Source organism: Patagioenas fasciata, chromosome 8 (genome assembly GCF_037038585.1).
Source record: "Patagioenas fasciata isolate bPatFas1 chromosome 8, bPatFas1.hap1, whole genome shotgun sequence".
Classification (NCBI taxonomy): domain Eukaryota; kingdom Metazoa; phylum Chordata; class Aves; order Columbiformes; family Columbidae; genus Patagioenas; species Patagioenas fasciata.
In genome coordinates, this window is record NC_092527.1 from 33,685,001 (window position 1) to 33,705,661 (window position 20,661).

The 20,661-nt window shown below is 43.4% G+C and overlaps 1 protein-coding gene across 21 annotated transcripts in view; it reads left to right on the plus strand.

The window, feature by feature from the left end:
* TCF7L2 (transcription factor 7 like 2) overlaps positions 1 to 20,661 on the plus strand; it is a 178,336-nt gene that overhangs the window by 140,284 nt on the left and 17,391 nt on the right. For 15 of the 21 annotated variants that reach the window (XM_071812150.1, XM_065843176.2, XM_065843171.2 and 12 more), the window contains 3 exons: positions 10,187 to 10,319; positions 12,441 to 12,543; positions 15,136 to 15,222. In XM_071812150.1, coding sequence (XP_071668251.1) covers positions 10,187 to 10,319; positions 12,441 to 12,543; positions 15,136 to 15,222 — 323 coding nt within the window. Of the gene's footprint in view, positions 412 to 10,186; positions 10,320 to 12,440; positions 12,544 to 15,135; positions 15,223 to 20,661 lie in introns of all 21 variants that reach the window. The other 6 variants (XM_071812151.1, XM_071812148.1, XM_071812149.1 and 3 more) reach the window with 2 other exon arrangements.

The window sequence follows — 20,661 nt, forward strand, 5'->3', positions numbered from 1 at the left end:
GGAGGCTTCTCTAAATTTTGATAACGGCAGCCGACAATTTAGAAATAAGATCTCACAGCCAACATGACAGTGGATTTTGAGCATTCAGAAAACACCAGGCCAAAAAACTGGAGACATCTTGATCTTTTAAGACAGCTTTTCCAGTACTTTAAGTGAAGGAGGGGAGTGGGGAAAAGAAAAAGAGAGAGAGAAAAGCTGCAAGGAAAATAATACAAAGCCAGTACAATTGGCATCTAGACAGTAAAGAAAAAAGTTTTTGAGGTTAAGAGAAGGAAAGACAAAGCTGTTATGTACCCGAGGGATGCAATTTTAGTGGGAATGGAAGATTTGAGTGGTAAAGGAGGAGCGCTTGCCTCTGGGTTCTCTCTCTTCCAGCAGTTCGGCTGCTGGCATCTCAATTTGAATTGCTGGGTGAGTAGCACTTTCTGCATGCGCGCTTTGCTTTCCGTCTTGACCATTGAACTTCTGATGTGACTTCTCTCCCTCTCCCCCCCCCCCCCCCCCCGCCTCTCTCCTTTCCTTTCCTCCTGTGTGGAATAAAAAAAGGGGGGGGGGGGGGGGGTGAAGGGGAGGGCTGTGGGAAAGAAATCAAGCACGCATCTCCAGCTGTGACCTTTGTTAGCGACGTTGTTTTTATTTATTTATTTGACGGTAATCGTCTTTTTTAGTGGGGGGAAGCGTGACTTTTCGATGACACTTTAATTTTCCAGTGGTGGCGAGGAGCCGAGCGGCAGAGCGCCGTTTTGTCGCGACACAATGGTGCGGCGGGGCAGAGTTGTTGCACTCCTCCTCTTTGCCCTTCCCTCCGCCTGATTTTGGGGTTTGGTTTATGGAAAGGGGGAAGAGAGAGGAGGGGTTGGGGTGGGGTGGGGGGGGGGAGAAAGAAATCTTTTTGCTCGTGCATCCAGGGTGGGATCGGGGTGTGTTTGGGGGGGTGGTGTTTCAGAGCCCGGTGTACAGCAGGTTTCAGGGGCTGGTTTCTGGATGCTGAACAATGGTTAGCAGCGAGGGAGAAGAGTGTGCGCCTGTGTTCGCTGCGCGTTACATCCGCAGTCACACATTCACACGGTGACCATGACATCACTAGCTTTTCTGTTCTTTTTCTCCTTTGGGGCGGAGGGGGTCACTTCAAAGCTTTCTTCAGTTCAGTACGGTATTTCCTTAACTCTGAAACCATGAAGGTAAAAATGTTTGTTGTTTTTTTGGTTTGGTTTGGTTTTGGTTTTTCTAAGGAGAAAAAGTTGGTTTGTAGCAGGGCACATATGTTACAGTTAAGGGGGTTTGGTGATGGAATGGTTAAACTCTTGTCATACACAAAACGAGCTTTTTTATTTTTTTTTTTAAATAATTAAAAATAGTATTTAGTAGTTTTTAATTGGGTGCTTTTGATCCTGTGTTTGGTTAACACTCAGTTGAATTTTCTGAATTTTTCAGAAAGCTCAGCTGTAATGTGAAAGATGAAGACTTTAGCGACAATACATGAAAATGATTTCGCCAAGTGCTAAAGGAATATGAAAAACAATACTGAATGTTGATAAATGTGAGATAACATGTTTTGACACAGTGGTTCTGTGTTCGTTAGCAGAAGTCCATGAGACTTTTCTCTCCTATTAATATATCTATTACAGAAAGTGAACCTACTCCTCAACCAATTCGGTACATTACCCATAATTATACACAGAAAATAGAAATGTATTTAATAATTTTAGAAAGCATCTTGTTTTCACAGAAGGTTTGGTGGGAGTTGTCTGCTGTTTTCTTTTCTAACTCTACCAAGCTTGCTCAGAGAGGGACTCGATCCAGGAGGAAGATTCCTATCACTTCAGTACCCTGTGATACCTTTGCCTGAGCAGCTTAGTCGATTTACTTACCTTTCCTTGTATATAACAAGGGATAAAATTTTGTAACATTCATCTAAAATGAATTAATCTGAAAAGACAGGTTAGATGCTGCTTTTTTCACTGCATGTTATTGTAGACACAGGTTTTACGTGGCTGGTGATGAGATCTCGTGAGCATTTTACCTTTAGACGAATGCTTTGTACTGGGACTTCGGGCAAAAGGCCTGACAGATTGTTTCTTTTCTACCAAAATATTTGCAAGGTGTTTCAGTTCTTATGTACATTTAACATAACATTTTTAGGGAAGCTTTGTGGAATTTATTCAAGAAGTAATTGATCTGGACTTGCTTAATTTCATCACTCAGTTGTTTTGGGGTGGTGTTTAATGTTTTTAGCACGTTAAAAAAAATGAAAACGTTTTTTAGAGCTTTGTTATTTGTTAAGCTATTTAGTGTACATTTGCTAGATACTTTGTGTATTGTTATTGAGCACAGGCCGCTATAATTTGCGAATACTGCATTTTAAAAAGCTGTGCTGAAAACCTGGCATTGTATCTGAAGGCATGTATATGCATGTTAGTTTTTATTAATGCTCTTATTACTGAAATGACCAAATACAAGTGGGTATACAAGTGGCACACTAATTTTTTTCATTTCTTGCAGTTTTTTAACAGCCTCACATTCAAGTTCTTACTGTAGACGTAAGTCACAGATACCCTAACAAAATCAGTGGAGCTGTTTCTCCTACGGTATATATCTGGCTAGTGCTGAAATATGCGATTCACATGCAAGAATTAAAGCTGTTTCTAATGTGCCATTTCAGACAATGCTAGGCAGTAAATAAAATTGTATTACTTGGTATTCAAACAAAGCACGTAACAAATGAGGCCTGTCAGGGCAATTACAAGCACCCTTTTGCTTGCGTTCACTTCTCCCTTCTTCCCATCTTTTCTGAATTTTTGTGCTTGCGTTATTGCTCTGTATCTCTCTCTTCTCCATCCCCGTTAATGTTGAGGACCATTTTAATGTTAGGATTGTTTCCTGAAGACTTGCTCAGGTTTCACCCCTCTTTTTGCTTCGCGGTGGTGCATCCTGCACACCTTGTGCAAGTCCTATGTAAGAGAACTATGATTTTGGTTTTAGCCTGATGTGTGCCAAGTCTTTCTGCTTTTTGCCTTGCTAGACATGAAGGAAAGCTTGCCTGCTCTAAAGAGATAATATCTGTCTAGTAATTAACTCAAGTACACAAAGAAAGCGAGTGTTTGTCAGGTTGGCGAAGAAACTGTGCCTCTCCTTTTGCAATGGGAGAAATAGATCTGGGCACCCTCCTGCCTGAAACTTGGGGGAGTCTGAGCACTACCCTGTCCTCATCGTACAGGGAAATCCCTCTGTTGATCAAATAATCTCTGATTTTTGAGATACAATGTAAGGCTTGACTGGGTACGTGCAGGCCACTTTCTGGCCTATAGACTGTGGTAATTCTGGTGTCCAGATTTGTTGCCAAGATGTGGCAGAGCAGATGCAGCAGAGTGCTTTCTCTTTAGCAATAAAGCATAAGAGAATGAGTGAGGAAAAATGTAACTGGCATCCAGGTAATGCTGAAGGATCTCAAAATATACAGCTGTGTCTAAGCAGGTGCTTGTCTGGGTCTGACCTGACATTAGAGTAACACCTCGTGGTCCAAGGATGCTGAACTTCACTTGTATTTAAAACTCTCAAGTTTCTTTTTTTTTCCCCACTTCTAAAAAAAAAAAAAAAAAGAAAAAAAAAAGGCCAAAACCCACCCCAAATACCGTAGCAGTAAGATTACAATCCCCAACAGCTTTGAAAATGAAATGTTAGCACAGTTAATACTAATGTTTTACTACTAGTGTTTTTAATTCTCCTGCACAAGAGCTAACAGGCAGTAATTAGGCAGTGAAACCCCAGTTCTTTCCGTTTTACGCTAGAGGATTTGGCGTATGCTAATTGTCACCAGATCATTTCACATAATTGCCTTTTGGCGAAATTAAGTGGAAATTTCCTGAACATCTTAAACCCTCGCTTCCCCACCCCCTCCCCTTGGTACCTTGGTTCCCTTACAGGAAGGATGCTGAAAATGTCAAGCACGGTGGCTTAGTGCTCCAGCATGCGGGGGGCACTTCATCACAGTTAAAGGGGAACGGGGGGAAGAAAACTATTATTTTCTTGAATGAATTGCTGGACACTTGAAGCCAGGAAGCTGATTTTGTTGTTTTGTCTGAGAAGTTACTGGTAGAGCACAGGGGGCTTTTTGGAAAGCCTTGCAGGAACAGGTAGGCACTCACTGGCCTGGGAAGTGGTCAGGGAGGGAGGGGGTAGAAGCAGAAGCATGCAAATATGTGTCACCGTATCCCCCCCATCCCGTGTGTCCTTCCTCCCCCCCCCCCCCCCCCTCTTTTTTTATATTAATGGGAGGGCAGTGAGTGGTTGGGGTTTTTTTGTCAAGCTCTGTTGGGGAGGGAGGAGCATTGTCCCAGCACATGGTTGTCAGTGCTCCTGTCATCATTTATGTGAAAGAAGAAAATGAGCCTTTTTTTAGCAGGGCGAATAGTGATTATCAATAGAGGCCTTGTCTCCTGCTACAATGGGCAGTTAGCTTAGGGCAGGACCTTAGGCAGAAATCAGCTACATAAAACTGTGAAAGGGCTCGGGCCACTGTATCAGCCATAATGGAGCAAGGGGAAGTAGTTTTGAGGAGAAAATGCTTAGTCAGGTGTGAAGGCATCCTTAAAAAAACCCAACTGTGACCCTGTTAACTAAACAGAGCCAGGTAAAATGAAATACTTTATTTTTTTCAGGAAGTGCTTCATCACTGGCATTGAATTTCTATGCTTGGGAAGGTGATGAGGACTGAGTTACACACAGCTGGTGGGTTTGGTTGGTTTTAGCTTTTCAGTTCACCTGAATGGTTTGCGGTTTCCTTGCTGAAGTTTGGGGTGCCACCCAGAGCAGCCGCTGATGTGGGTGATCCCCAGGGCCAGAGTGGTGTTACTGGTGGGTGCTCTGCTCCAGGTATTGGTGACCTCAGCTGGAAACAGAAGAATGTTCCAATATTTGCAGCAATATTTTGAGATTTGCGTTTTCTTGCAACTTAGCTTTCTTGATTTGGGGGAGTATGTGTTGTTCCTAGGCAGAACCAAGGAGAGATCAGCCTTGAGAAAAAAAGAAACTCTCCTCTTACGAGCATCTTTGGAGCTGCAGAGCAGCTCAGGAACATCTGTTAGCATTTCAGTGGCCATAGTCAGCATAACTGCAATGGCACCATCTGGAAAATACAGGGAGACAAGTTATAAACCTATTTTTTAAAGCAAACTGGTATTGAATGGTACCCTTTACTTATCCCAGGGAACAACTCCAGGAGGGCCTGCTAATTCAAGACCACTGTCGGCCTTCTGCATCCACCCTGGAGGAAGGGAAAAGGCTGACAAACCCTCTTCTGTGCTGCTTTTGTTTTATTGTATTAAGCTCATAAAGGCACTTTCAGGGCCCATCTTTCTTCAGCAGAAAGGGAAAGCAATGGGGGAACGGGGAAGAAGAGGACATGGCGAAAAGGCGGGCAGAGCTCTGGCTCCGTTTGTTTTCAGTGTCTGTTGATTAATAGGTTTTAAGGTGAATGGTGAACTCTCATTCCTCCTCCGTTATAGTGGAGGAAAGGGAGGGGGGTCTGGGGTGCAAGGGCCTGATTAGTGCCCCTGATGCCACATTCCCCATCGCGGGGTGTCGGGGGTGCCCGGCGGGCAACAGCCCGTCCCAGCCTGGCCAGCAGCACAGGAGGCTTTAGGTACAACACTTCAAAGGTCACCCTGGGCTGGGGAAGGGGGTCCCTCCCGGCTGCGGCCGTGCCTGGGACAGGCAGGGTTTGGGGCAGGAGCATCCTCATCGAGCGGAGTCTCCCGGCAGCCACCTTGCTGAGGCTGAAGGGTTCAGCCGCTGCGATGCTGCAGTGGAATGATGGCTTCTTTTCAGCCTGGGTGGCGTTTTTTGCAGACCTGGTTTTGCTAACACCACCTTATCCCAGCAAGGGCGATTCCTCCGGCCTCTCTGGCATGTTTTTCTCTGACTTCGAGTTTTTATTACCACAGCCAAACAAGCTATGAATTTGCAAACAGAAATTGCAGTAACAAACTCCTCCTATTTAAAGGTTGGTTTCACTTTGTGTGCTCAACAATACAATGTTTCATCTTGTGCAAGTCTTGTGTTGCTTTCAGAGACTTAGGAACTATTGATTTATGCAGCATGTATTAACTTCTTCAATAAATGGGGAGTATTCATCAGTGGGGTGTATTAAATTGGGCTGTAAACGCACAGAAGCATCTTTCATCCTGTTAATGAAATGTCCTTACCATGCAACAAAGACTAATACACAGCAATTTATACACACAATCCCCTGCAGTTTAAATCTGAAGTTCAGATATTTCTTTTGTTCCCTAAAGGCACCTATTGGAATTTAGGCTAAATGGATCTCAGTTGCCCTCTCAAACATTTATCAGTCCAACATTTTCTGTGTTGTTTTGGGGTTTTTTTGGGGGGGTTGTTTGTTTGTTTGGGTTATGGGGGGTGTTTGTTTTTTTTTTTCTCCTTCATTCCAGAGCTCCGTTATTGTTTAAAATCATCCGTGTTTAAGCACTCCCAGAAGCATTTCAAATTCATATAGAGAGATTTAGTAGCTGTGTCCCTATGGGGACAATTTCCTCTGGTTTGCTTCAGGCAGGGGTTATCAAGAAAAGCAAACTTACGGGGTTTTTTTTTTGCAATTCTTTACCATGGCCTCTAACCCAGCATAGGAGACCCCAGCTTTCGGTGGAGAGGAGCCATTTATCAGCAGATGACTTGGTACTTTGTAGATGCTGGGATTTGTCTCCCAAAATCTCCACTTGTTCCCGTCCTATTACCACATGCCCTGATGCTTATCTCTGTGTACCAGTGCCGCGATCCTTTCCGTGCCTGACATAACCATACATGGAGTTCTTCAACTTGCAAGAGAGATTCCTGCATCTCACAATGGCTTTTAGCTTAAAAGTACCCTTGATAAAGTACAGGCAGATGTATCTTGGAGAAGGGCCTTTTGCAGGGCGGGGTGGCTGAGGTCGTCTAATAGGTGTCTCCTATTGATGGCTGCTGTGGTTTACCTTTCACTGCCAGTGGATGGGGTTAGGACCACACTTGTTACTCAGGCAGAGCTCCCATTGGCTTCAAAGGAAGATGCATGTGCGGGATTAATCTCCTGTTCTTTTCCAGCTAGTCCTTTCTTTTTTCTGTTTTCCGAGGAAGCTTAGTTAACTTCAGGAATGCTGCTTTTAAAGACCAGCTTATTTAGCATATTATGCTAAATGATTATGATTAGTTTGGCTTGTGAATTGTGCATGCTATCCTGAGCAGAGTTGCAGTCCCTTTTCCCAGTGTGTGATAAACAGTGCAAAACTGCATGCAAACCAAGCCCGGGGCAGTGATACAGATGCAGACTGATTTGCAGGGATGGTGAATCATGCTTCTCTGTCCTGCAGAGCGTATTTTTGAGCATGTAGATGACAGTTTCCCCTTTTCCCCGTGGTGCTTTCTTCCCACACCTCTGCCCCAGCATCATCAGAATGGCTAAAAAGTATCCTATCCTTACATCCAATGTCTTCATCTGAATTGTCTCTTTGACTGCAGGGCAGTCACCCAAATAAAAATTACTTACCTGGGGATAAGTTTGCAGACTAAGGCTCAGACTCTTGCTTGTTTTCCTTTTTGTTTTTTATTTTTCTCTGGAAGGTATTAAGTAAAATACACAATAATTCAGCACTTGTGCTGTTTTGTGGAGATATTGCAGGGGGTCTTGGTGTATCAAAGCAGTAGGTGGTAGTTTCCCACAGTTTACATGTAACCCCCTATGGTATATCTGGCTTTGGTGATACAGTCATTTAAGTCTAGCTTTCCTGTCACATGTTTTTTCTTGTTTGTCAGCTTAAGTCTGACCTTCTAATGTTATTCTGTCACTTGCTTTCTTTTTTTTTTTTTACTAATCAGTTCCAGTTTCTGTGAAAATAAGCTCTCCCTGGCAGACAGCCCTCAATGACTGTCAGGATCTGGGTGAGGGTTTTTTTGCCATGATGTGAAGGTAGCGCTGGGAGAGCACAGAGCTACAGCCACACCGAGGGCCACCTAACAGCAAGAGTTCACTCAATTCTTGGCCAGCAAAAATCTCTCTTATTGGGAATGGTTGTTGTTTTGTGAACCAGATCACGTGGTCATTTGGCATATAATGTCATGTGTTGTTGAGGACATGATAGCTTGCATGGTGTGTAATATGATTTGTTACGTGAAGCCCTCGCAAAACCTTTTGGTTACTTATGGGCTGCTTAGGTTAGTTCACTTGGAAGAGAACAGATTTTGGGTTAGAGCATCTCCTCAGCTTTTTGAATTAAGGAGCTGAATCCCCATAGCTCCTCTGATGTGAAACCATTATGGATCCATGTGGCCAAAAGTTGTCCTTGGTTGTACAGCAGGCAGAAGACCTGACATACAGCCCAGCCAACACACCGTGCTGTGATTCATAGTGTTGGCTGTCATGACCACCCTCTGTGCTGTGCGGTGGCCGCTTGACATGGGACTCTCCTGCACCATGAGCATGGTGTTAGAGGGAAATTGGTCTGTAGAAGGACTGCAAAGAGAAATAAATGCAGTAGAAGTTGTGGGAAGCATAAGCACTGCTCTTTGGCTTTCTTCTCTTGGATGCATGCATTTTTTTGCACGTTATCAAAGGGGTGAGTCAAATACTTTCATATGGCTGGGGCTGGGGGAGCCCTGGGTTAGAGCATCTCATCGGCTTTTTGAATTAAGGAGCTGGGGTGGGGGAAGCTGGAAGAGGCGAAGGTGAAGCTCTGCTGTGTCTTGACCAAAGCACGATGGAGGGACTTCTTGTTTGTTTGGGAGAAGACTGATGTTTCTTTTCCTCCTACCTCTCAGTCTCTCTTCCCTCTTCCTTCCCCCAATCTACAAGCTCATTCTCAAAGAATAACTGAATTATTTTTTAAATGCTTTTAAGGGAAGCTTGGCAGCGTTCGAGCCGAGATCAGATAATAACTTGTCTGCAGCGATGTGGCGAGGGCGGGTGTGTTTGGGGGCGCAGGGAGCGAGTGGTGGGGTCCGAGCGGTCCCCGGGCAGGAGGGCAGCAGGGGAGCGCTGGCAGACCCTGGTCGGCAGCGGCGCTGTCGGGGGCCGCCGTGGTATCACCACTTTATTTTAATGTGATTCCTTTTACTTGATGTTAATGCAAGTTGTTCCTTACTTAAAGTAATAAAAGGAAATGAAGACACATTCTAAAATGAAACCTGACTCTAATCCATTCATCATCTAATACCAGCCTCTTTATCTTTGCTGGTACCTAATCTGGTTAAATGTCCCTGTTGTAGGATTTTAGTGAAAATCCTCTGTGGGGAATAGGGTTTTTTGCAATTGGATTACTCGCAGTAAATGGTCCAGCAGTTCGCTTGTTTCAGCTTAATTTTTCCTTTGTGATCTTGTAAGGGTAAGTTACAGTTCAGCCTGCCTTTTCCTTTCATTCATTCACTCTTTTTTTTTATTGTTGCTAAGAAAAAGATCTTTTTTTTTTCCCCAGAGCTAGGAATGTGACAGGGAAAACCTCATATCTGTGTGATTATTCCCCCCACAAGAGTGTTAATTTCAATGGCTCTATCTGGATTTTTTGCCATTATTTATATAGCTGAATATTTTAGTAGCCTAATTCATTAGTATCCAGTTTCCATTTATTAGTGTTCTCTGATGAATTGATAATTAATCAGCTCTTCTAAAATATATATATATATAAAATATGCAGGTGATCACTTGTCAGCTTAATGCTTGCTGATGAAGGGAATACTCTAGCACTACAAAGGCATTTTATCTGGAGTATTTGCAATGAGCAGTAAAATGCAGAACTGAAGTGAGGACAGGAAGGGGAAAGGAAAAGACCTGCAGGTCAATGAGCATTTGGGTCTCGTGCTAATTAAATGGGGGACTCTGTCAGCCCCTCGCCGAGGAGTCTGCCTGGATCTTCGAGGTGAAACACAAGATGATAAAATAAAAAGGAAAAATGTTAAAGAATTGCTCTTGCAGGAGCGCGACAGGTCAAAAAGATTAAAGAAACTCAAGAGCAGGGAAAGTGTGTGAGTGGGTTTTAAGCAAGAGGGTGGGAAAACGGCAAGGGTGACGCCAAGAACGGATCTGGAAAAGTCCGAGGACCGTGTTGGAATCCTGGGTCCTCAGATTCCTGTGTTGTTCCTGGTGCTGCAGTAGGGAGTACCTGGCGCTCCTCTAACACCATCGACCTTTTTCTCTTGACAGTCTAACAAAGTGCCAGTTGTGCAGCACCCACACCATGTACACCCTCTTACGCCGCTTATCACGTACAGCAATGAGCACTTCACACCGGGAAACCCTCCTCCACACTTACCAGCCGACGTAGATCCCAAAACAGGTAGGTGGCAAGTAATTTTGGTTTTCTTTTTCGGAGGGGGTGGATGGATCTTATTGTTTTGCATGTTAGGGGGGAAGAATGTGGGAGGAAGGATTTCCCATGCTGGAGCACCAAAGGGGCTTGTAAGATGTCAAACACATGCAAGAACATGGACAAATTAGGGTGTTTTTTTTTTTAAGCCAATTATGTTTCAGAAGGAAACCTACTGGGTGAATTTTCATAAAGCTTCTGCAGGGTGACACCGGAGTTGCGTGTGTGAGGTCGTTCGCGGGTGTGTTTCTTTGCAAGCCTGATACCCCATCTAGCAGTCCGATCCACCAAGTGCTTGGTTTGCATGCACGACCCAGAGAGTTAAACATGTACGTTCTGTGATCTGCACTTACAAAATTGCAGCTGGAATTTTAAAGGTGGTGGGTCATGACCGGTTTCAAAATGAATCTCTTTTAATTCCCCAAATCCCATTGTTTCTGTGTCAGGAGTTCAACCATTTTTCTCCTATAATGTTGAATTTTCATCCACTGTAACTACTTATCTCCAGCTCTAGACTCGCAACTCTTTTCCCCAATGTAAGTCTACCCACCTCTCAGTTCAGTCTGAAGGGCAGTCTTCTTGAATATAGAGCACCGTGTAAAACCCTGACCAGATTTATTGGTGTTACAGAGTAGAATTTACATGTTATTCTAACTTCTTTAAGAGTCCCTCTTTAACCTGAGGGCCCAGAGAAGCGAAACAGTGTCAATCTTCTTTCTTCGAGCTGCGTTAAGCTCCTAGTGACAGTGATTTTTGGTTTTGTTAATCCAAATCCCACAAAGTTAATTGGAAAGGACATCAGAAACTGAATTCACGGCAAAGGAGTCGCCCTGTGTCAACCCTAGTGTATGCAGATAATTTATCTAAAGTCCAGCCCTTCAATGAGGCCATGCTTAGCTGTTTTTCACTTGCTCTGCTTCAATTGGGGCCCTCTTTTAATTGTGCTTAATGCTAACTTTGCATGGCTTAAAAGGAATCCATCTCGCCATCCCTGGGTATTGCAAGTGAATGGCATAGTCAACCTCTCATTTAAATAATGGTAGTACAGGGAATAGCTTTTAAATGGTTATCGTAAAACATATGATTAACGTCTGTAGACTGTTTACTTTTCTTCTGTGAACATTCTTTCAAGTGTGCAAATAGCTCGCCGGATGGTTAAAGCCCAGTTAATCTGTTTGGGTTTTGTAATGGAGAAAAAGCAATGTCTGCATGAAAATGTCACACAAGGAGATTTAATTTAGAGATTAAAAGCTTCCTGAGCGACTTAAAAAAATATTTTTTAACCATGAATACAGTACCCCTTCCTTTTAATGCGCTCTGTTTTAATATTGTTTCTGCTGTGTAATTGTGCTCTGGCTTGTTAATTGAAAGACCCAGACTTGTAACCCTTGCTCCTCTGAGTAATTCCTACTCACTCTGAAAGTCAGGAGTGTTAAGATTTAAGCCTTGTGACTGGAGCTGGTTTCTGCTGTCCGAGTAGGAGCTGCACCAGTTTCAGAGGGACAGATGGACTCTGTCCTCCCCCTCACACCTTCGGCATCTGCCCCTCTGTTTTTGCAAGTGCCTCCAGGGCTTCTCCCCTCCACCCCTAGGTTTTGGAAAGGTTTCCTAGGTTTGCTCGAAAGCAAACATCATTTGCAATTATAATGACTTCGTAGCTGATTTTGGAGGTTACTTTGGAGTAAGGCCATGTTATTGAGTACACAGTCAAAGTGAAGTTGATACAGGGACTGTCTTTCTGTTGAGTGTTTAAGACAGCACCTAACACAGTGTCACACCAAAACTAAAGCTGAGACTCCTAAATTCTCATCCTAAACAACAAAATAATTATCTCTATTTGGATAAGTGTCTGAGGGAGCAAATCCCATCAGTTTTTCTAGTTGAATCTCATTTAACAAGATGCCAAGAGGCTCACTTTACAAAATAAGACTGTGAAACAGCCTTTGGAAACCCGAAGTGAAGCCATGAGTATTATAATAAAAACTAATAGATAGCAATTCAGAAACGTATGTGCCTTTTCCTTATGTGTGGTTTTTTTTTTTTTATTTTCATGTCTCAATACTAACACTGCTTTATGTTCTTGTTCCATAGGAATTCCAAGGCCTCCACATCCTCCAGATATATCTCCTTATTATCCGTTATCACCAGGCACTGTAGGACAAATCCCCCATCCGCTAGGATGGTTAGTACCACAGTAAGGAGTTCCATTTTTTTAATTTCCTTTTTCTTTTTTAATGTGTATAATTTATGTTAAAAACCGTGTGTGTGTGGCTGCGCATGTGTGTGTGCGTTGAGATAAGTCTGTTTGCCAACTGCCACTTCATTGGGTGGTTATGAATTTACCCACCTCATGAAGATTAATCAAAACTTATGCCAGGTCATGTGGTCTTAAACTTGAGCAACTGGGCATAGCTTTACATGTCGTCTCGACGAGCTGATGACTTGTGAAGCTGGAATTTTTAAACCCTTTTGCAAAAATGTCCTTTTCTTGTTAATGCCCTTTCACTGCACCACATGGGGTTTTCTGAAATCTGGTTTTCTGGCAGCTCAGGGTGGTTCTAATGAACTTCTTTTTTAACAGGGCCATCCTCACTATAAATGTGCAATTTTAAGTTTCATTGGCCTTCCCCGTTGAAACTGTTTTCGTTTTTCTTGTGAAACAGTAGAGCTTTACATCGGCCAGTGAGCAGCATTCCCGGTTGAGACGTGACTGGGCAGTTGGCATCTGAGGAATGGAATTTTCTTGCAAACAAGAAAGAGGAATTAGTTTACTTTAAAGCTGGCTAAGAAAAAAGCCGTGGAAAGTTAGTTTGAGGTTTTGTTTTCTTTTCAGCTCCTTGTATCCCACTTGCAGAACCTTATTGGGTACGAGGTTCCCCCCAGTAACTGAGTCCTTGTTTTTATTTTCTTATGTTGCCACCTCTGCAATTGTTTTATAATGCACTTAAGCACTACCTAGGTATTTTGTACAGTATATTTGATTTAAATACTTATAAAATAGCATTACCGGATACAACAGTTCTCTGCATTGTAAATCAAGACTGATTACTTTTCTCACATAACAGGCCTCTTCAATTTTTGGGGAAATTGTATTTCTTTAGAAATTAATTGCTCAAAGCTAGAAATAGTTTGTTCCTGCTCGAGGTTTTTTGGCCAGCTGTGCCGAAATCCTTCTTTGCAAGTTTGCCCTCTGTAAGGAAAGTGGAGTTTACACCCCATAGGAGAGCAGGGCAGAGCAGGGTCCCCATGTGCACCCAGGTCTTGGGCAGGGAGAGGGTTTGTCGTCAAAGGTTTTGGGGGCCTTTCTCAGGCACGGAAGGGTGGATGCAGGAGAGTCGGAGCTGGGACCTTGGCCACAGCAACCTGCTTCTGGCCACTTTGCGGGGCGGTGGTATGACTTGTTTGGGTAGACGCTCTCCCACCCTGAGGGTGAGGCATGTTGCATGTCCATCACCTTCCTGCAGAAGAGAAAACCAGAGCATCGCTCCCTGAAATCTTAAATTCCTCCTCATTTCTGGTGATTTACTTTTTACGTAGGACACCCTGAACACTAGTAGACTGCATGTCAGCTCCTTTTCGTCTTCTGAACTTGAAGGGCCTAGCTGCAGTACAGCCTTCTCCTGCTCCTCTGCTGCAACTGCTTAGCTCAAGTTTGCACAGTAACATGAGAGCGGAGGGAAGAAATTCCGTGTTGCCATCAACCTGTGCCTTGTTGCACATCTGCGTCTCAGAGCTTTACATCTTGGTGTGCACACGTAGGTTTGTCCTCCTTGAGCCCCATGTCATGGCTGCCAAACCATGCAAATGTTGCCACGTGTGGCCACGGCAAGACTCCATCACCATTACTGGTTTATAACAAGCCAACACCCGTGGTGGACTTCTCTAACCTTAGTGATTATTTTTGAGGGATGATACCATCACGCTTTCTTTTTGCTCTAGGACAGTAGCATGGCCAACTTTGCAGAAGTGACCCAAAGCTTTTATTCCCCCTCTCATTGCCACTCGTGCTTCACAATCAACTTCCCAACCCATCTGTCCTCAACTGGCCTGGATGTTTTCAGCGTAGTAACCCCCCAGAAAGCATCCTGCCCAGTCAGATGATATATTTGAAGGACAGATGAAAAGAACTAGCCAGCACAGACAAACCTCAATCAGGAAAAGTTGTGTGTCTTTCATGAGGATGCTGTTTTGCATGTTGCTGTATTTTTTAATTATTGTAATGAGGTGTGATTGTCTATTGGTTACCCACAATACTTCTTGGGGACTCTCCCCCGGTAACTCTTGTCAACACTTGTTAATCTGACAAAAGGCTACAAATTAAGCTCTGTTAATTTAATGTTTTCTCACCGAGATCTAAATACCGAAAGAGGCCCAAAGCGCAACTGAAGTCCTTTGATTCACTGTACTTTATTTTGGTATAAATTTACATTCATTATTGTTTTCCTTTGGATGTGTAGCCCTCAATTAGTGTGATGGCTCCATTAAAGCAAGCGAGACTTCGCCTTTAATTATTACAACAAAACACCTAGTTTCAGCTTGGGGAGAGGGTCTCTATTGACATAAGCAGAGGTTATAAAATTTAATTAGCCATTCCTATCAGATTTATGGCATTCAAATTGTTCTGTGTTTCTTTCCTTTGATCCTTGCTGTACAATCCCCAAGATTTTTGTTCTGATCAAATGAGAATAAAGCTTACTGTGCAGAGAGAAGTTTTTTGTTGTTCTTTTTTTTTTTTTAAAACCCTTTTTTCTTTCTCTCATTCTCTCTTTCCCTTCTTTTTTGCCAGGCAAGGTCAGCCAGTGTACCCAATCACGACAGGGGGTTTCCGCCACCCTTACCCAACAGCTCTGACTGTCAATGCTTCCATGTCAAGGTGAGTTCAAATGCTGAGGTCCTGGATTGAGAGCAAATGTGTAACTTTTGCTGCTGCCCGCTTCTAGAGGAGGGCATTTCATGTAGGAAGCACATTTCTGAAAGCACTTCAGTTAAGCAGTTGTCCTTAGTTTTTCGGTGGGGCAGAGGAGGAGAGGGCGAAAGACACCTTCCTGTCTGAGGACAAGAGGGTGTCCTCTTGCTGTCATTTGACTTTGAGAATTTGTTCTTGAGGGAGAGGTGGAAGAGCGGGAAGTCGTCTTTAGAGGCCAAACTGAATGAAAAAGCTGGGAGAATGTGATGTTGCAAAAGCAGGAGAGAGAAGTCGTGACACCCTTTGCTTGCTCGGTGGCTGTGACCTGGAGCAGCCCTGTGTGCGAGAGGGGCGGCTCGGCGGGGAGGAGGGCTGCTCTTCAAGCAGGGTTGGGAGGAAGGTTATTGCGCTGTGTTTTCCCCTACCAAAGCTCCAAACACTGATAGTCAACATAAAAGGGCCTGCCTGACCCTCTAAAGCTTTAGAAGTATATGTTTCTCCCCCTCCCTACCTCCAATTAATTCCATCTAATTTTCCAGAGGCTGCTAGTTTTATTTACAAACTGGTTGGCAGCACTATGTTTAAGTAATCACTAATTGCTCCTAATGATATTTTTATTTTCTGTTCATCTGATTTTCAGTCTGGTTAATTAAATCGGTGGAGGTTTAGACTTTCCTGATGGGCTGAAACAGCTAATCCATTTTGATGATGGCACATAATTAAATTAGCATGCATTACATAGCAAGGTTCCACGTCTCTTCCTTGCTCTGTCCCTTCCTCTCCATCTCTGCAGTTTAATATGTGAAGGTTGGTGTATAGAGGATTTAAGGAGGAAAAGATTGGAGGGCGCAGTTGGTGGGAAAATCACCTTGTTGAGAAATGGAAACCTGTAACTAGAGCTCGTGAATAAAGGGGTAGGGAAATAGTGTGGTGTGTGCTTTAGGTAAGTAAAAGTGAAAAATTAAAATTTGCCCATGTTGCTCCAGAAAATAGAGAGACAACTGGAAAATCAACTTTTAAAAAAATTAATAGACCCAGCACAAGGGAGAAAAAATCCTGGGCTGGGGAGAAAGCTGTAAATTTAAACAATAGTTCCCTCCCTCCATTTAGTCTTTTTTAATATCTGTAAAAGACTTGCAGGCATGGTGTGAGGCAAAGTAGAGCTTGATTTAGTTTAATTATTATTAGAGAGGCTAGTCATTTGAGGGAGGGGGGTGACGTGGGAGGGGGGGAGTCTGTATTCCCAAGATAGACTTTATGAAAGGTATCTAGTTAAAAAGAGTACACAGCAAATTAAATACATTATTGTGGTAATGGGACGACAGAAGTAGAGGTCTATTATACTTATGGCAGTTATAGGAAATGTAGGCTCCTTGCCCTGTTCTAGCACATCCTTTGATATTCATTCCATTCAGCAGCAGGGCCAGGACTTCTCAGAATTAAGTGATGGGTCATTATACTTTAAACACCATGGAGAAGCCTAGATTGGCAATTAAACAGCACTTGCTGACACTCGCTTGTGCCACCCTGTGACCCCCTTTAGATTGAGTTGTTGGAGCTCGGGGCCCTCAGCCTGCTAAATTGGTAGCAGGCACTTCTCCTGACGAGGGCTGGCTCTGAAATCTGCCGGCTTCAAAGGGAGCAAGATCATGTATAAACCATAATGTGGGTGCACCGTGGCTCAAAAAATAAGGCAGGAATAGATGAAATGTTACAAGTGCAAGGGGAAAATGAGAGAATAATGACAAATCTAATGCAACTCAAAGCAGAATTGTTGCACAGAAAAATGCATCCCACTGCTTGTGCATAAAATCAAGGCAGGCAGATGACATCCAGTTAACAGAAACATGTCAACAGTGAAGTAAAGTGAGAGTGAGTAAGAGAGAAGCCCCTGAGACAGCCAGGAACAAAAAATTAGTTGTCCTTAACAAGTTAAGACTCATCATTATATTCTGGCTTGGAGCCATAAAAGGAGACAGTGGTGTATAATGAGCTGCTTAGAATTTTTAGGGTGTTTATTGCAATTCATGGAATACTTGTCTAGAGAAAAAAATACGGAGGGATGTCGTAGGCGAAGGTGAGAGGTGTGCATATACGCACACAGCCTTTCTTTTTGTCTCTGACATAAGCCCGTACGTGCACACATGCTCAGGCGCACCCGCAGCCCAACGAATGGAGTTCAGCTGGTTATCCTTTGTTTGAGCCCAGAAACTTCTCTCCTGGTTTCCCATACATGGGAACACCCTCTAGGCAGGCTGTGCTCCGATATGTGATTTGACGCCCGTTTTCTCCTGCCCGCTGTATCAGCTGGAGCTCCAGAGCTCAGCTGTGGGACAGCCCTTGCCCCAAGTACCCAGACATGCTGCTAGTCCTGGCAACAGCCCCGCAGAGCCCTGGTACAAGCCTTGCGTTCTCTGTGCTGGCTCTGCCCAAATACCCAAGTCAGGGCAGAGCTTTGCATCCCCTGAGACCACATCCACATTTTCCCAGAGCCTTCCTTTAAAAGTGGTTCTCGTCTTTGCCTGCATTATGGAATAGACCTTTAGAGCATATGATGCTTCCCAACCCTGAATATTCCCTAAGCTTAGTAATTATAGTTCATTAGTTAGAGTGTGCTTATGAATAGTTTATAAAAGGTTAATGAGTGACTAATAGTGATTTTCATAAATGGTTTAGGCTATTAAGGTAGTGTCTTCAGGTTGTTTTAACCATTTACCACTCTTTCCTCCGCTTGGAGCATCACCCCACTAACTTCTTATGCACGCAACATGCTTATGACAACTCTTGATCCTTCATTAGCCCTCTGTAATATGCCTTTAATGTAAATTGAGAGAGGGTTAGCTGACTGATGGGCAAACAGTGGACCCACTATGAAAAAACAACTGCTGTGAGAGGAAATCAGGAAGTAATTTAACAGAATTACACCAGGCAAACACTGCACAGTAGTTAAGTGGTGGCAGTGGAAAATACCTTCTGTAATTGAAATTTCAGGGGAAATTCACTTTTGTTGAATGTAATTACTGAAGTTGGAGTGTAGCCAGGAACTTAAAAATTAACACTCTTTCCCCACTCGTATTGCCATGTGAGTTGATGTCTACATGGAAATAAATAGGCACTAGAACTTTGAGCCAAACCTCGCCCAGTCACTGAAGTCCATGGGACTGTGTGAGCTACTTTGAGTTCTGGATCATGTTTTTATAGCCCTAAATGTAGGAAGGGATGTGTAAGTCCAGTAAGCAGCCTTGTGTCTTGAGGGGAGAGCTGTTTAGTGTGAAATAATGGTCACTGGTAACAAACACACAGCATCCTTGGGGAAACTGCAACCCTGACAGTAACGACTGAGCCCTAGCTGCCTGTTGGTGAACGCTGCTGTGTGTCTGATGTTTAGAGCTCAGTGGGTAAGATCACATCCCAGCTGAAGTCAGCGGAGCTTTTGGCATCCTTGTTACAACCAGGCTTTCACGCAACATGTGCGTGTAGGCTTCTTCTCCTCTGCTGCCCTTCAGTCCCTCTACCATGGGCAAATACTCTCTTTCTCCTAGACAGGAATTGAGAAAACATTTTTACCATAAATAGGGGGTGAAGTTATGTTTTTTTTCAGATTTTCTTCACCCTTGACCGTTTTTTATTAGCTGCAGGTACTTAAATCTTCATCAAAAATAAATAAAATATGACCCCCTATGTTTTGTTGAGTTAGTTTCCCTTGAAGGTCCTGACCATACAACAGTCCTCCATATAGGCACAGTTCATTTTTTAGTGTGTTTAGTTTTTGACCAGATCCTTATTTAAGAAGCTGGTCCATGACCCAGTTGTCTCAGACACATCATGCTGTCTTCTTGAGGAGCTTAACAAACACCATCTCTTTTCGCCATTAACTCAGTCTTTTGTGATGTTTGGGAGCCCCTCTGCAGTGATGAGTCAAACCTTATTCAGTTCCACTCTCATGCCATTCTGTCCTTGTGCTACCATTGCACTCAGCTCTTCTGCTTCGCTGCTCTATACCCACTGCCCTTCCCACCGTGTCCTCAAGTCAAACAAGTGCAGCTCTTCCTGCTTTTCATCTCCACCTTCATCCTTCGTTGTCCTGTTGTCTCTGGCTCTTGTTCCAGTTAAACCCTAGCTAGCCCCAGCAGCATAGTCCTCTCTTCAGTCATTCCATAGGATGTGCATCAACTTTTTAATCACTATGCTTATACCACTTTCAGTGAGGTCAGGGTTTTGCCATAGGTTTTATTTTCACCCATGTTTGTAAGATATTTTTTTTAAAGAAAGCTCTTACTGCCAGTTTTCATTGTTTGCATTGTACTATGGCTGAAGGCCCCAGGCACCGTGGGAGCAGACTTTAAGTATGTCCAATTAAAATACACACACAGAGGCACAAATAGAGAGAGGGAGAGCAGAATAAAACAGTACAAAGGCTCAGTTTGTGTCTTGCTGATGGTGAGGCAATCCTGTGGCATAAGTGGGACCAGGACATTGGTCTCCTTGCAGCCTCGCCATTGTCTTCTCTTCTGAGCTACCGTGCACCAGAGCGTTTCACCAAACGTGCACTTCTCTCCCAGGTACTTTTGTCAGAGTAGGGAAAGCATTTTGACAATCCACTTGAAGATTTTTATCTGTGGGTCTTCAGCAGCAATAGAAATCCATGGAGGAATGACCATTTTGCTGCCCGTTCCCCTCTTCCCTTGCCGTCACACCCTCCTCCTTTCCTGCTCTCCATGCCTTTGTTGGTAGGAGCTGCAGTTCTCTACAGTTTGAACAATTTCACATTCTCCCTGTCGGTCTCTGCTCTTCCCACCACTGCCTTCAAAGACAAAATACTTCTGTCTAATGATCCTGAGTACTACCAGCTGATAGACAAAGATCCTCAGAGCTTGTAGTGGACAGTACCTCTTGTTCATGAAAGTGCTACTGTGTCATCTTGTGAATGTAGGGAATGTCTGGGCAGTTGGGGGAAGGGGTTTAAGCTCAGTAATGGCATTTATAAGAGACGGGAAAAATAAAGAAATCCCATTATATTTCTGATACTTTTACAGAGTCTACTTATCCATGGTTTGTCACCCCATTTTAAATCCTGTTTGACAGAAAAAATCATTGTATATTGATGATAGAAGAAATAATTCTTTATCCCATTGCATGTTCCATATTCTTGGGGTACTTTATTTTGAGAAAAACAGTTCAAAATCTGAGATGAGAGTAGGGATTTGCAGAGATAAAAAAAACTTGTCATTTGCCATTATCACTTTAGCCTTGGATTTTTGAGGAAGTTATTTCTGAAACAAATTTTTAGGCTAGATCCCGTTTCCTGGAGACCTGTTGACTTCAGTGGGGGTTTTCTAAGGGAAAGGCAGTCAGTCGTCATGTACTTTCCCTATACACTGCAAAACCTTTGAGATTGTAGAGGAA